This window comes from Schistocerca gregaria, chromosome 4, assembly GCF_023897955.1.
Source record: "Schistocerca gregaria isolate iqSchGreg1 chromosome 4, iqSchGreg1.2, whole genome shotgun sequence".
Classification (NCBI taxonomy): Eukaryota; Metazoa; Arthropoda; class Insecta; order Orthoptera; family Acrididae; genus Schistocerca; species Schistocerca gregaria.
The window spans coordinates 265,477,383-265,494,930 of NC_064923.1; the positions used below are offsets into that span (position 1 = coordinate 265,477,383).

The following is a 17,548-nucleotide window of genomic DNA, read 5'->3' on the forward strand; positions in this document are numbered from 1 at the left end:
ATCTCACCAGCTCTGCAACCTCAACATAGGCATAGGCACTCCCAATCTGTGCTGCTACTGGATCACCTTCAGCCGTCGACCTCTCTTCCTGCTCTCCAGCCTTTGTGGGCTCTGTTCAGTGTAAAGTCACTGATGACCATTCTAGTGACCACTTCCCACTCCAGATTCACCCACTGTATTGGGCTCTCCCTGTTCAGCCAGCTGGCTTTGTTTAAACATTGTGACAGCATTTTGGGGTGAATGGACCACAGGAGATCACACGAGTGATCCACTATGCTGCTGATTTCTTCACCTTGAAGTCCTACCATCCTTGGAGGCAGCACGTACCTTGGTGAACTTACGAATGCTGCTCAGGAGTCCATGTCAGGTGTGTTGCTCCACAACAGTTTAAGTGCTGCCCAATGGGATATAAGCTTGTATCCTTTTGATTGGAGAGTGCCAAGGCTCAGTGCATCTTCAAGGAGAGCAAGAAGAGGTCATGACAAGTGTACCTGAACTCATTGTGGCATTGTTGAAACAGGAGTGTCTTGCAAACAATTCCCGGAGAAATTGTGCAGACAATGGCAGAGCATTTTGTTGTGCTTATCGCCACTGCCAGCTAGGATCCTTTGTTCTGTTCTTACCATGTGACTATGGAAAAGGTCGAAATCGTGATATAGCATCCTGTTGTGACCAAATACAGTACAGTATGTTGCAACACTTTGGAACATGGTGTCAGACGAAATCCTCTTATGATGTTGTGATTCAGTTTGGCTGTCAGGTCAGTTTCCCGACTTGCGGCAATTTTGATAGATTTCCTCTAACCAGGAAAGGACCAAACGTGTTCCAGTAGTTATCAGAGCATTGCCTTAATGAACTGTGTAGGGAACAACCTGGGGCACACGGTCAACTGTCGTCTGGTCTGCATCTCAGAGGTCAGGCAGTTCCTTAATTGAGATCTCCATTAACTGTTGACAGCTTGAACCTGCTGGAGACAGAAATCCAGCAAGCATTGGCTAGAGGTATTTTTGACATCCGTAAGACATACAACACTACTTGGAGGCACAGTATTCTCAGTCATCCACACCAGTGGAGCATTCGTGGCCAGCTCCATCTTCATTCAGTCCTTTCTCTCAAGATGCCTTTTTTTCGTATAGAGTCAGTGACATGCTGTCAGATGGTTATGTGCAAGAGAATTGTGTTCACCAGGGCAGTGTTTTGTCACCCTTTTTACCATAGCCATTAATGGTATAATATCCACAGTAAGGAGTCTTCTCCAACACCACAACAGCAAGTCATCAATTGCAACTTACAGTGAAGAGGCAGGAGTTGTGGGCTGCAAAGACTGGTTTTGCATTTTCTGTGGAGAAGTGTGTGTTTGTTCATTCTAATCTCTCTTATCGTATTTTAATTTACGTTTTGAAGACTCTGTGAGGTTTCTGGGTCTTATCTTTTCCTCCAAGCTTTTCCTTCAAAGCCTTTCAGCTTCAAGAGAGTTTTTGATAATTTTTGGGGACAAATAATGGATTTAAATGTTATATAGATCTTGTGGAAGAAAATTAACCTAACTACCCTCAAAACAAGAGGAAAAAGACTAACACATACATAATAACATGCAAATTGAGTTAATTTCAAACACTTTTTTTTTTCTTTTAGTATATCCTTGGCTGAGGCAGGAAGATGCCTGCCCAGTGAGATGGGAATTCCCCAAATCACCATTGGATAAAATACGGTACAAAGTATTTAAGGATTTGTGGGACAAGGGTTACTACATGACCAGTGGTAAAAAATTTGGTGGAGACTTTTTAGTGTATCGAGGTAAGGTAAATGAAAATTTTTGCCATTGTAAATCATACATTTTAGATTTGTTTCCTGATATAATTTTTACTTAAATGCAAATAGTTATTTGACATGTGGTAGTATAGAACTCTGAGTAACATTTTTTCTGCACTTTTTTCATTGTCTGTGAACCAACTTCATGTTGAGACTGGCATTGACAATATGAAATTCATTTGCAGAAAGATTAAAAATTTTCACCTCCTGCTGCTTACTACATACCTCTAAGGAAACACCACATTTCTACTGCAATTACTCCGTTTCTCCCCACCACCCCCCACTCGCCCCCTTCCTACCCTCCACGTCATTTTGCGTTTTCTGTCAATACCTGTATGAATATTCATTTTTGACCAGTTTATGTAATTCCTTCTTGGTGCATCTTTTTTGTTTTTAGAGTGTACTTTGGATGATAAGAGTGCAGGAATTACATGTGATGCCAAGTATAAAACCCCAGTTTAAACAACCCTGGTACATCTCTTCAAAAACATATCAGAGAAGAAGAAAGGGGAAATTGTTGTCCATCCTAGTTTATTGATTTATGGTAGTCTTCTTTCCATCTTTTGCCTCCAGTTGTTTAGGTTTTTCACTAGAGTTTTTTTTAATTTGTTCTTCGCATTGGTTAATTATTTCCCTTCACATTTTTCCTGATCTCTCCTCCTTTCATCTCACTCCCAACTTCAGGTTTTCAAATCTTTTTCTGTTGTGGCACCTCATTGTTGGTTTCTCTCTTGCTCTGTCACATTGTTTTATATTAAGTTCTAGATGCCTTGTCTCCAAGACTCATGTAAATTCTCATATCTTCAAATCTTTTCTTTTCACTTTTGTTGGACAAAAGAAACATTCTTTCAGAACAGTATTAATTCTGTCAAAAAAGAGTAACAGGTGATGATAGGATAAAAAACTAAATAAAGATTATGTTACAAAGAAAAGAGAAAGAGGAATGTAATTGTAGACACATGTGCAGGGACAAAGTAGCAAAAGCCAAATGGACTGGAAGTGTAAAAACAGTTTTAAAAATAAGATACAGTAAAATGAAGTATCGGGGACTGGCTACCAGGATAAAAAGAGGCTATTGTGAAGAAATAAGATCAGTGACAGAAGGAAAACTCATTAAAACCTTCTAAACCAACATGAGATGATAATTTATTCTCAGGTGTTGAAGAGTAAATTGAGCTTAATAAACTTCTTTGGCAGGTAGGCTGGTTCTAGACAAACAATTCTTTGTTGCTTGTGTGGTTTGTGAGTTTGTGTCTACAAATCCAACAAAGTTTTAGGTTTCAGTCACCTGTCACATATAGAAATTTTTTTATCTCTTATCACTTCTTTCACCTCTGGCAATGATTTGTAAATGTAGAAACTCCATGTTTCGCTTTGGTTCAGTGTGAAATAAACTGTAGCCCTCCCCCCTCCTGTAACTGGGTGAGTAAATCAATTCAAACGTTGGAGGTAGGCAAGGGGTATACCACCTCCAGGAGGACCATACCCAATAAAGTACAGTGTTGCTCCAACCAACCTGTGGGTTGATAACAGCTTTACCATCTACACTCCTGGAAATGGAAAAAAGAACACATTGACACCGGTGTGTCAGACCCACCATACTTGCTCCGGACACTGCGAGAGGGCTGTACAAGCAATGATCACACGCACGGCACAGCGGACACACCAGGAACCGCGGTGTTGGCCGTCGAATGGCGCTAGCTGCGCAGCATTTGTGCACCACCGCCGTCAGTGTCAGCCAGTTTGCCGTGGCATATGGAGCTCCATCGCAGTCTTTAACACTGGTAGCATGCCGCGACAGTGTGGACGTGAACCATATGTGCAGTTGACGGACTTTGAGCGAGGGCGTATAGTGGGCATGCGGGAGGCCGGGTGGATGTACTGCCGAATTGCTCAACACGTGGGGCGTGAGGTCTCCACAGTACATCGATGTTGTCGCCAGTGGTCGGCGGAAGGTGCACGTGCCCGTCGACCTGGGACCAGACCGCAGCGACGCACGGAAGCACGCCAAGACCGTAGGATCCTACGCAGTGCCATAGGGGACCGCACCGCCACTTCCCAGCAAATTAGGGACACTGTTGCTCCTGGGGTATCGGCGAGGACCATTCGCAACTGTCTCCATGAAGCTGGGCTACGGTCCCGCACACCGTTAGTCTATCTTCCGCTCATGCCCCAACATCGTGCAGCCCACCTCCAGTGGTGTCGCGACAGGCGTGAATGGAGGGACGAATGGAGACGTGTTGTCTTCAGCGATGAGAGTCGCTTCTGCCTTGGTGCCAATAATGGTCATATGCGTGTTTGGCGCCGTGAAGGTGAGCGCCACAATCAGGACTGCATACGACCGAGGCACACAGGGCCAACACCCGGCATCATGGTGTGGGGAGCGATCTTCTACACTGGCCGTACACCTCTGGTTATCGTCGAGGGGACACTGAATAGTGCACGGTACATCCAAACAGTCATCGAACCCATCGTTCTACCATTCCTAGACCGGCAAGGGAACTTGCTGTTCCAACAGGACAATGCAAGTCCGCATGTATCCCGTGCCACCCAACGTGCTCTAGAAGGTGTAAGTCAACTACTCTGGCCAGCAAGATCTCCGGATCTGTCCCCCATTGAGCATGTTTGGGACTGGATGAAGCGTCGTCTCACGCGGTGTGCACGTCCAGCACGAACGCTGGTCCAACTGAGGCGCCAGGTGGAAATGGCATGGCAAGCCGTTCCACAGGACTACATCCAGCATCTCTACGATCGTCTCCATGGGAGAATAGGAGCCTGCATTGCTGCGAAAGGTGGATATACACTGTACTAGTGCCGACATTGTGCATGCTCTGTTGCCTGTGTCTATGTGCCTGTGGTTCTGTCAGTGTGATCATGTGATGTATCTGACTCCAGGAATGTGTCAATATAGTTTCCCCTTCCTGGGACAATGAATTCACGGTGTTCTTATTTCAATTTCCAGGAGTGTATATACCAGAATGTATTACGATGACAATCAACTTTCAAGTGTATTGGATAAAGCTAGAATTGACAGATTGATATAAGAAAAGCTTGTTTAAAAATTATGGAGTCAAAAGTTATAAAGCATAATGTATTGTGAGATAACTTTGCAAGTTGAATAAAACAGCATATGAATTGTTGCTTGCATTGTGTAATACATTGATTTATTGTGTACATATTTTTTAACATTGTACAATAGCAAACCTAATCAAGTAGGAGTATATCATTAGGAATCTTCACTAATACACTGCAGTGCTCTTGCCATGATCATCCTTGGTGTAAAGGCCTCTGATACTGCAGTTTGTATTCACAAGTTGATGTGTACAATTGATCAACCTTAGTGAGATGGTGTTGTGCAGAGAAGCAAAGAGAAACTCTATGGAAGTTGTGTAGCTGTAGTGTGTCAAGTAACAATATATAAACATTCAGTTTACACCATCTTTCCAAGTTGTTTCCAATCTTAGAAAGAAACGGGGCAAATGGTATTACAATACAATGACTAAGGAGGTGAAAATGACAGCAAACTGTATGGACTCCCAATTGGGGAGAAACAATGCTCTCTCACATGGCTGAGAGACACTCAACCACCAGCTGAATGTCAAATAAGGTCATGCAAAGAACTGTGTGGGACGTAACACAGGAGCAGCAGCTGCATTCCTACCATTAGCCAGCCGGAGTGGCCGTGCGATTCTAGGCGCTACAGTCTGGAGCTGAGCGACTGCTACGGTCGTAGGTTCGAATCCTGCCTCGGGCATGGATGTGTGTGATGTCCTTTGGTTAGTTAGGTTTAATTAGTTCTAAGTTCTAGGTGACTGATGACCTCAGAAGTTAAGCTGCATAGTGCTCAGAGCCATTTGCATGCATAACAGTGCTTTGCCACAGGGGCGAGGTGCCCTCAATCAAAGTACAGTCAGTTGCATGTCGGATGATGCTTATGCACGATCCTGTGTGAGAAGTAATATAGGAACAGTAGCTACACTCTTACCATTGACAAGAAGTGCAAGCTGTAACTCCACTGACTTTGGACTTGTGTTCTGGTCAGCAGTTGGCTGCTGCAGTGATGTATTGTCAGCCTGCCCTTTACTACCTATATATAGGTCTCAGCTTAAGTTTGTTTCAGCAGAGAGGAAACGATCATTAGTCTTGTATGGGTTGTTGAGGGTCACCATGCTGTGGTTGTGTAGAGCCTTGAACGAAGATTTGTAGGGAACTTCTGGTCAAGCATAGTCTATGGGTTATTAATATAGTTATAATTGCTTCCCCCTCACTTCACAGCTGTAGTATACACATTGTTTCTCTGAGTCTCCACATTGTTGCCAGCAGAGATGGGCATTATTTGAATAAATTTCTGTCCAAATAATTCTTCAGATAAATAGGTAATTCAAATTATTTTATTCACAAATAAATTATTTTCAGACAAAGGGATTATTACAATCTGCGAATGCAAATAATTTTTTATTATTTGTAACACTGTTACATTGTCTCTGTTTACTTCTCGAACTGCACAGTGTCTTATAAACAATTTTGTTGTGGTTGCTTATCGCAGTTTCATTTCGATAGATAACTGTGCAAGATAACAACACAATTCTTGTCAGCTTCTATGACCATCACATTGTAATTGTTAAAGTGAAACATGTACCTCATCTAAAATAATTGATGTAGGATACTGGAAATTAAATTGTAACCTGGATAAAGATGGAGTGCATTGTTCGTGGCAAATCGTGGGTTAAGCAGAAATTATTTTTCCATAATGTTATTGCGTGGTGTAAGAATGGTGTAAAACCTGGTATTAGGAAACTATTTACACATGTTGCCTACAGGATTAATGAAATGAGGATAAGCAACATGGAGTACTGCTACCTTATCAAGTATGAGCTGCAAGTACAACTATTCAACTGGAAAGATCAAACAAGTGATTAAAAAAATTATAGAGAAAATTTTAGAGCTGCAAGAAAGTGAACTAGAAGGGAAAATTATCACTTTCAAAAATTACCAGACCAGAAGCAGGGTGTTTATCAACTCGAAGAGAATGAAAAAGGTGCAAACAGAGATATGGAAGTTATATACTGTATGCAGAAAGAAAACGAATGTACTAGTTGGATGGGCATTAAAGAAAATTTCCAAAGATCGTATACAGGCAGCCATCTGAAGCTCTAAAAACTCCACAGTTGCTCACAAAGTTGTATGTCATATCTAATAAATGAAAGTATCATTATGTTGCCAGAACCAATATCTGAGGAAGAAATTGAAGACATAAATACTTTGCCAAAACACACAGCCCAGGAGCATATGGTATCCCATATGAATCTTATAAATCCTTCTGGTCAGTTATTAAGAAAAGAGTTCATGGACGTAGCGAGAGAGAAACACCAATGTAGGCACCGGTGCTTTGAAAAAGAACCCAGAATCTCCATACTAGCTCCCAGGAAACTGATACCACAAAGAATAATGGATTTCATGCTGTTAACATTGGTATGCACAGACTCAAAAACAATTTCTCATGCCATTGTGGAGAGATTAAAGAATCTCCATACTAGCTCCCAGGAAACTGATACCACAAAGAATAATGGATTTCATGCTGTTAACATTGGTATGCACAGACTCAAAAACAATTTCTCATGTCATTGTGGAGAGATTAAAGGGATACCTTTCAGAAACCTTTTGCTGAAACAAATGTGTATTGTACCTAAGAAAAGTATTATAGATGGAATTTGCTCCTCAATGTCACATTGGAGCATCAGGAACAAACACTAGGGCCATTGAACATCGATTTAGAGAAAGCCTATGATAAAATCAGCCATCAGAATCTAAGGAGTGTGCTGCAGCACTTTAGGTTTCCACAAGAAAAATAAATTTACTGTTAGCAAATCAGTACTAAATGGTTTTCCAAGGTGCAAACCAATGGACTTCACATTAGCATTTCCTGCAAGGTTGCCCTTTGTCAAAGCTAACATTCCTTGTGTTTTTAGAACCATTAATCCCAACAATCAGCAGTTTCTTACCAGGATACTCTGTGAACGTGTATGGCAGTGATGTTAACATTATAATTCTGCAGTCCCCAAGACATTACAAAAGTAGCGGAAACAGTGGATGGTTGTAAAGAAGCAATGATAAAACACGGTTTTTGTGACTAGATGAAAGTATTCGTTCCAAGCCACAGCCCTTCACCCAATGTGCTAGGAATGAAATGAAGGTATTAAAGTAAACAAGTTAATTTACATCAGGGGTAGAAAAAGTAAGAAGTGCCCTAACAGCAAAAAGTGCAAGAAAATTAAACATCATTTATAGGATTGAATGTGTAAACATACCACATTTTGGATAGAGCCAACATGTTGAATAAATCATATTCATCAATAGAAACTATATCACACAAATCAAAAAGTACATAAGCTGGTTTATTCGGAAAGTTATGTTGTTTCAGGTAGCCTGAGAACAACTGACAAAACCACCTAATTAAAGCAGTTTAATCTTTAACAGACTGTGTGGCAGAAGTTTAGTCCTTGTAATGAAAACTCTCATTAATATATTCAAACTACCAGCGAGTCAGTCTTTCTTACTAAAGACTGGGTAAGTTATTGTGACAGAAAATACAAGTAGCAGGAAGGTGCCAGCAAATATAACATGTTCCTCACAAATCACAACATACATTTTAGAGATGACTCACACTGTCAGGATCTACATGACAAATAAAAGAATTGAAACCATTGAGAATCAGGTGAAACACAAATACTTAAACTGGGAGGTGGTCTGCAGACAAATCCCTAAGATCATTTATGAAGTAATTCTGTTAGCTGTGTGACACCACAGGATAAAACTGACTAGTCATCCATACTGTCATTACTGTGGAATGGTTAACACTGCTGTACACCAAACAGTAGGCTGCTCCAAAATTACAGGTCTGTGACAAAGGATAAAACTTAAATCAGCAAGCTTGATATCAACAACTAAACAAAATATGCAGCAAGAAAGTAATTTACAGGAGCATCACAGAATTTCCAATATCCAAGATAAGAACACGTACATGGTTCGTGTATTGTTTTATAAACTATGCCTTCAGTGAGGGAGGAGTGTTTATAAAGAACTCTAAATATCACATGATGAATGAAGAATGAGAAAGGGAAAAGCAAGTTTTTTTACCGTTTCATAATCTCATTAGTTTTCTATTTCTTCTTAGTCAATTCAAGCATTAGGCCTATGAATTCCTCACACAGTTTTCCTTGACTTCTCCCTGCTGTGTTAAATCTTCTTACCTGGAGAGGTAATCTTTCTCTGTTATTCTTTCAAAATATGTTCATTACAGTTTGTTCTTTTTTCTTGTTTTTACCATTTATATGACTTATTTAAGCCAGTGTAAGAGATTTTTAATACCTGTTGTTGAATAAATGCACTAGTTTCTTAAAAAAAAAAAGAGAGAGAGAGAGAGAGAAGAAGAGGAAGAAGAAGAAGTAATAAGTTCCAGTCACCAATAACAATTCAAAAAAAGTTATAAATACAGTTGCACTACGTTTCAAGAGCACATACCAAACTATAGTTCCCTTACAACTGGTTCATAAGTTCATTCAAAGATCAGAAGAAGGCAACTTGTACAATCCTTACAGCATAACAAATGTAACATAAAAATGCTTTGCAGGCAAATGGCCTTAGCAGTTACACTATCAAAACAGACCAATTCAACTACTCTGGACTTCCCAGAACTTCAGCATATCTCATGTTCGTACTGGTGGAAAATTAGTGAACGAAGTAGGGGCTCTGTGGTGAGCAGCAATAACAACAACAACAGGCTTTAAATGTAAAGTCTCCTAAAACAGCATTAGCTGAAGTGCATTGCAGAATTATACAGAAACGTAATGCTTTATGGAATACTGCTGCACATCCAAAGTTGTTAGAAATAATTGAAAGTTTGTAGTACTCTGAGTAGGCATTGCTTTACAAAATGGAATCGTTTTCTTGAACTAGTATATACCTATGTGGTTCCAAGGAGCTTTAAGATTGTAAAATTTCATAAAAGACACTGAGCTTGAGTACATAAAAGAGTTCATAATGTTGCAGCACACTGGTAATTTCCTATTGAGAAAGTGTTGAGACTATTTCAGGACTACTTCTGTCTTTCTACAGCAAAGAGATAGAGCTATTGCAACACTGTCTTATCTGCAGTATAAAAACAAGTTGTTCATCTGTATTGCTGCCCTTGACAAAGGGAGGCTCGCAATAAACTACAGACTTAAAATAGCCAAAGAAATGCCACAGATATCAGATTATATGTTTATAAAGGAGTTATGACAGAAAAAGATGATTTATTTTTCAGTTTTGATCTGGATTTTAAGAGTGAAGTTGACATGAAATCATGAGCAAGTAATCTGCCAGTAATTAGAGCTAATTAGTGCATAATTCAATGCTTTTTCAATATTTGGTGAAGCAGATCATGATTTTGAAAGTCTTATATCCTTATGCTGAAAAGCATTTATGCAGCGTGCTTTATTTTAATAAAAATCATCTAAAAATCTTTGCCTTTAAATATGTCTGCTTGTGTCTGTGTATGTGCGGATGGATATGTGTGTGTGTGTGCGAGTGTACACCTGTCCTTTTTTTTCCCCTAAGGGAAGTCTTTCCGCTCCCGGGATTGGAATGACTCCTTACCCTCTCCCTTAAAACCCACACCCTTTCATTTTTCCCTCTCCTTCCTTCCTTCCTGACGAAGCAACTGCCAGTTGCGAAAGCTCGTAATTTTGTGTGTGTGTTTGTGTGTTTTGTTCATGTGCCTGTCTGCCGGCGCTTTCCCGCTTGGTAAGTCTTGGAATCTTTATTTTTAATATATTTTTCCCATGTGGAAGTTTCTTTCTGTTTTATTTACATCGTCATATATATATATATATATATATATATATATATATATATATATATATATATATATATATATATATATATATATTAAAAACAAAGATTCCAAGACTTACCAAGCAGGAAAGCGCCGGCAGACAGGCACATGAACAAAACACACAAACACACACACAGAATTACTAGCTTTTGCAACCGATGGTTGCTTCTTCAGGAAGGAGAGGGAAAAATGAAAGGATGTGGGTTTTAAGGGAGAGGATAAGGAGTCATTCCAATCCCGGGAGCGGAAAGACTTCCCTTAGGGGAAAAAAAGGACAGGTGTACACTCGCACACACACACACACACACACACACACACACACACACACACACACACACATATCCATCCGCACATACACAGACACAAGCAGACGTATTTAAAGGCAAAGAGTAAGGGCAGAGATGTCAGTCGAGGCGGAAGTACAGAGGCAAAGAAGTTGTTGAAAGACAGGTGAGGTATGAGCGGCGGCAACTTGAAATTAGCGGAGGTTGAGGCCTGGCGGATATCGAGAAGAGAGGATATACTGAAGGGCGAGTTCCCATCTCCGGAGTTCGGATAGGTTGGTGTTGGTGGAAAGTATCCAGATAACTCGGACGGTGTAACACTGTGCCAAGATGTGCTGGCTGTGCATCAAGTCATGTTTAGCCACAGGGTGATCCTCATTACCAACAAACACTGTCTGCCTGTGTCCATTCATGCGAATGGACAGTTTGTTGCTGGTCATTCCCACATAGAAAGCGTCACAGTGCAGGCAGGTCAGTTGGTAAATCACGTGGGTGCTTTCACACGTGGCTCTCCCTTTGATCGTGTACACCTTCCGGGTTACAGGACTGGAGTAGGTGGTGGTGGGAGGGTGCATAGGACAGGTTTTACACCGGGGGCGGTTGCAAGGGTAGGAGCCAGAGGGTAGGGAAGGTGGTTTGGGGATTTCATAGGGATGAACCAAGAGGTTACGAAGGTTAGGTGGACGGCGGAAAGACACTCTTGGTGGAGTGGGGAGGGTTTCATGGAGGATGGATCTCATTTCGGGGCAGGATTTTAGGAAGTCGTATCCCTGCTGGAGAGCCACATTCAAGGTCTGATCCAGTCCCGGGAAGTATTCTGTCACAAGTGGGGCACTTTTGGGGTTCTTCTGTGAGAGGTTCTGGGTTTGAGGGGATGAGGAAGTGGCTCTGGTTATCTGCTTCTGTACCAGGCTGGGAGGGTAGTGGCGGGATGCGAAAGCTGTTTTCAGGTTGTTGGTGTAATGGTCGAGGGATTCAGGACTGGAGCAGATTCGTTTGCCACGAAGGCCTAAAACCATTCATCCGATTGCAATGAAACTTTAGTGAGTTGTTCTCTGAACACCCACGAAGGTTCCTAGCAACAGAATGAAAGCACTTAGTGACTAGCAACAAACGTTACGTACAATTTCAAACCTTTACGAAAAATTTTCTCGCTGACACCCCCCACAAAATAATGAAAGGAAAAAAGGTTGTCGCTTACTACATTTTCTCATTACATACCGTAAATCTGCCTCAGTAGGCATGACGTTTTAATGTATTATTTCATTACTATTAACTCTAATCGCAACATATTTCGCATACAGTATCCACATATATCAGTAAGTGCGCCGGCAAATTTATGTCTCTTTACGACATATAGTTCAGGAGATATGACGTAGTAAACGTCGAGATGCGTGAAAAAGTGCCGCATTAGGTATGACGTTTTGTTCTATTATTTCTTCGCTACTAACACTATTTGCAACACATTTCGCAAACGTGTTAAAAAAAGTACATAAAACCACAGGCGTATTCCTAAAATACTCCTGAGATGGGCCAGCAACTGCCTCTTCACTCATTTTGATAATGTTTAGCACAACTGCACAATAAAAACACGCAGAACAGTACAGTGCAAAACAATAACAAAGCAGACAACAATGGCTACCTTGTACAACACAGTCAGCTACGTAATGTTGGCAGCAGTCGAAACTGCGTGCCTACCGAAGCCTCCCGACGTTTACCGACTTCTACCGATTCAGGACTAGGAAGAGGTTTGCCATCTAAAAGTTTACACACTGTAATGCTATTTTATTTAAAGCTGCTTGGACGGTAATCATTTTAAGAATACATTAAAACTTAAGATCTAAATGTTGTTATAAGCCTTTGTGATAAATTAAAACTGTGGCAGGAACTTTCATTCAGTTAGTTTCCTTTAAAGTAAATTGACCATGTCTTCATTGTTGACTTATTATTATTATTATTATTATTATTATTATTACAGCAAGTGGAAAATGCCATCTTCTGTAATTTTCTAAGAAAATCTGTTGATTAAAATACCTATCATGGCCTGATACTCACAAGGGGATCCTCCATATTGTAAATCACAGATTTTGATGCGCTTCAAATATATTGTAGAGGCACTTACTCTGAGTACCAGGCTATCCGGTTTTTTAGCATCGGGCCTTGGTTTTTGAGAAAATCGATTTTGACGTTCACTGTGTGCTTTGTATACCCACGTATATTCCGAGCGAGTCAGCGTAGCACAGCGGTATAGGTTCACAGCTATCGTGCTGGAGGTACCGTGTTCAAATCCTGCTCCCATATGTTTTTTTATGTATGCAAGAACCATCCGGAAAATTTGTTCCTAACATTCAAAACCGAGTAGATGAATTAACTGGGAAATACAGAGATGTAGTAGTGTCCTGCACGAAATCCGGGAAGTTCACTTCTGGTGTACGAAGAATTTTTGCGTTCTGTAATTATTCTTCCGTACGTGGGACAGAATATTTTTTTGTACATTATCGATTTGTGGGAAGGAAAAACCGAATAAACTTTATACAGTCATCTATTCACTGATGAAAGGAAAGTGAGCATCTGCACCCTAAAAGTGGTTCCACCAAAGTGCACTCCTTATTGCCAGTCCTGTGATGTTTATTTTTACCGACACGTGAATATCTTCATGAAAATTATTCAGAATGCTCCCAACTTGATGAAAGACAATAGAGAGATCGCTTCTAGGGAAGATTCACTAAAATTACATTCACTAATCCTACATCAATTCAGCACACGTAATTTTGAAAGCATGATTAGATACGCATGGTTCACTTTGAAATTAGCGGATGAAAGAGAAATATTTTTGAATGCAAAAGAATTGTGTTTCCCGGAACCACTCATAAAGAGACCATGGGCCTGCAAGATGGTTGCTTTCATAAAATGCACATGGTGCTGTGAAAATTTGTGCTTCGGTTGTTTCTATGAGAAGTGTCACCCACAATATTGTTCTGGCACATTAAGCAATGTGGAGGACAGTGAAAAATGAGATTTTGTAATATTGTATGACAGAAAAAATTTATAACTGAATGCAGGAAGATCTGCAATGAATTGACGCATGGTGCAGGGAATGGCAATTGAATCTCAATGTAGACAAGTGTAATGTGCTGTGAATACATAGAAAGAAATATCCCTTATCATTTAGCTATAATATAGCAGGTCAGCAACTGGAAGCAGTTAATTCCATAAATTATCTGGGAGTAGGCATTAGGAGTGATTTAAAATGGAATGATCACATAAAGTTGATCGTCATTAAAGCAGATGCCAGACTGAGATTCATTGGAAGAATCCTAAGGAAATGCAATCCGAAAACAAAGGAAGTAGGTTACAGTACACATGTTTGCCCACTGCTTGAATACTGCTCCAGTGTGGGATCCATACCAGATAAGGTTGATAGAAGAGATAGAGAAGATCCAACAGAGAGCAGCACGCTTCGTTACAGGATCATTTAGTAATCGCAAAAGTGTTACGGAGATGATAAACTCCAGTGGAAGACTCTGCAGGAGAGATGCTCAGTAGCTCGGTACGGACTTTTGTTGAAGTTTCGAGAACATACCTTCACCAAGGATTCAAGCAGTATATTGCTCCCTCCTATTTATATCTTGCAAAGAGACCATAAGGATAAAATCAGAGAGATTAGAGCCCACACAGAGGCATACCAACAATCCTTCTTTCCACGAACAATACGAGACTGGAATAGAAGGGAGAACCGATAGAGGTACTCAAGGTACCCTCCGCCACACACAGTCAGGTGGCTTGCAGAGTATCCATGTAGATGTAGAAATCTTTATAATTTCACACACCTTACACAGTTTGTTGATATTCTTTGGAATAAAATTGAAAAAGTCAATTTTGGTGCCCCGGGGTGGGGGGGGGGGGGGGGGGGAGGAGGAAAGTACATGAGCAGGATTCGATCACGGTACCTCTAGTGTGATAGCCGTGAACCTTTACCGCTGGGCTACACTGACTTCCTCGGAATATATGTAATGTTATGGGTATACAAAGCATGCAATGAACTTCAAAATCGATTTTCTCAAAAACCAAGGCCCGCCGCTAAAAAATGGGATAGCCAGGTACTCAGGATAAGTGCCTCTACAACAAATTTGGAGCACATCAAAATCCGTAATTTACAGTATGGAGGGTCCCCTTGTCAGACAGTCCATTCAGTTTATAAAAACTGGAATTTTATCACTATATTTTTTCCTCCAGTTATAAGAACACTAAAGCTGTCATAATCTGTTTTTAAAAAAGTACACAGCATTGCACAGAAGAAACAAACCATCTTTTACAGTGTACAAATAAAACAATGTAAAATGTCTTTTGATTTTGTTGAAGAATAAATTATTTATTTGTTGCAGGCGACCCACTTAAATTTCATGCACATTTTCTCATTTTGTGCAAGGAACGAGAATGTTCAATCTCTCTCTATGAATTTATAACCTTTGGAAGACTGGGAACTAATGTCAGAAAGAGAGCTGTGATTGCTACTCTGTCCGAAGATGGAGACCTCATTTATCAGTCGGTGAAATGGAGAGAGAGACAGAGATAGTATGGTGTGTTCCTTTGTGCAGTATATTTCAGACAGTTATTGTAACAATTATAAAACACATTGTAAATAAATAATTATTACTGAAAGCCAGAGATAACCTTTAACTTTCTTATTTATCATGTTACTACTTACATTTTGTTATCGCTTTTTACCACAAAAAGGAACAACATATATGATTCTCATTTACATAAAATAATTGTAGTTGACAGGTGTATTAATTTACACATTTGCTTAAGATTTTTTTTTTGTTTTTATTTATTTATTTATTTTTCATATAAATCACATAGCATTGATGTACTTGACTGCAATATGGTGCATCACTTCTGGAAGTAATCTATAAATCTGATAATATATTCATTTCATTGCAAGACGAAGAGTCAAATGTTCCGTTTGAAACTTTCTTTACATATTTGGAAACAGGTGTGTCCTGGTTACAGTGAACTGATAACGAAAGATTTCCATACACCTGCATGGATGAAATAATGACTGGGACAGAATAAATACCTTGAAGACTAAGTAATAATGAGCTTAATATATTAAAAACAAAGAGTCCAAGACTTACCAAGCGGGAAAGTGCCAGTAGACAGGAACAATAAAATAAAACACACACACACACACACACACACACACACACACACACACACACACACACACAAAATTTCGAGCTTTCGCAACCGGCGGCTGCTTCGTCAGGAAAGAGGGAAGGAAAAGGGAAGATGAAAGGATGTGGGTTTTAAGGGAGAGGGTAAGGAGTCATTCCAATCCCGGGACCGGAAAGATTTACCTTAGGAGGAAAAAAGGATATGTATATACTCGCGCGCGTACACACACACACACACACACACACACACACAGACATATTTACAGGCAAAGAGTTTGGGCAGAGATGTCAGTCGAGGCGGAAGTGTGGAGGCACAGATGATGATGAATGACAGGTGAGGTATGAGTGGCGGCAACTTGATATTAGCGGAGATTGAGGCCTGGTGGATAACGAGAAGAGGGGATATATTGAAGGGCAAGTTCCCATCTCCGGAGTTCGGATAGGTTGGTGTTCGTGGGAAGTATCCAGATAACCCGGACGGTGTAACACTGTGCCAAGATGTGCTGGCCATGCACCAAGGCATGTTTAGCCACAGGGTGATCCTCATTACCAACAAACACTGTCTGCCTGTGTCCATTCATGCGAATGGACAGTTTGTTGCTGGTCATTCCCACATAGAAAGCGTCACAGTGTAGGCAGGTCAGTTGGTAAATCACGTGGGTGCTTTCACACGTGGCTCTGCCTTTGATCGTGTACACCTTCGGGGTTACAGGACTGGAGTAGGTGGTAGTGGGAGGGTGCATAGGACAGGTTTTACACCGGGGGCAGTTACAAGGGTAGGAGCCAGAGGGTAGGGAAGGTGGTTTGGGGATTTCATAGGGATGAACCAAGAGGTTACAAAGGTTAGGTGGACGGCGGAAAGACACTCTTGGTGGAGTGGGGAGGATTTCATGAAGGATGGATCTCATTTCAGGGCAGGATTTTAGGAAGTCGTATCCCTGCTGGAGAGCCACATTCAGAGTCTGATCCAGTCCCGGGAAGTATCCTGTCACAAGTGGGGCACTTTTGGGGTTCTTCTGTGAGAGGTTCTGGGTTTGAGGGGATGAGGAAGTGGCTCTGGTTATTTGCTTCTGTACCAGGTCGGGAGGGTAGTTGTGGGATGCAAAAGCTGTTTTCAGGTTGTTGGTGTAATGGTCCAGGGATTCGGGACTGGAGCAGATTTGTTTGCCATGAAGGCCTAGGCTGTAGGGAACGGACCGTTTGATATGGAATGGGTGGCAGCTGTCATAATGGAGGTACTGTTTGCTTATTGGTGGGTTTGATGTGGACGGATGTGTGAAGCTGGCCATTGGAGAGATGGAGGTCAACGTCAAGGAAAGTGGCATGGGATTTGGAGTAGGACCAGGTGAATCTGATGGAACCAAAGGAGTTGAGGTTGGAGAGGAAATTCTGGAGTTGTT

General features: G+C 40.9%; 1 protein-coding gene across 1 annotated transcript in view; it reads left to right on the plus strand.

Moving 5' to 3' along the window:
* The window catches only part of LOC126267999 (tRNA-splicing endonuclease subunit Sen34), a 50,757-nt gene extending 35,106 nt beyond the window's left edge, over positions 1 to 15,651 (plus strand). Inside the window, exons 4-5 of the mRNA XM_049973375.1 lie at positions 1,636 to 1,797; positions 15,357 to 15,651. Of these exons, the coding sequence (XP_049829332.1) occupies positions 1,636 to 1,797; positions 15,357 to 15,547 (353 nt within the window). The 3' untranslated portion in view covers positions 15,548 to 15,651. The remainder of the gene's footprint in view (positions 1 to 1,635; positions 1,798 to 15,356) is intronic.
* The last annotated feature ends 1,897 nt before the right edge of the window (positions 15,652 to 17,548 follow it).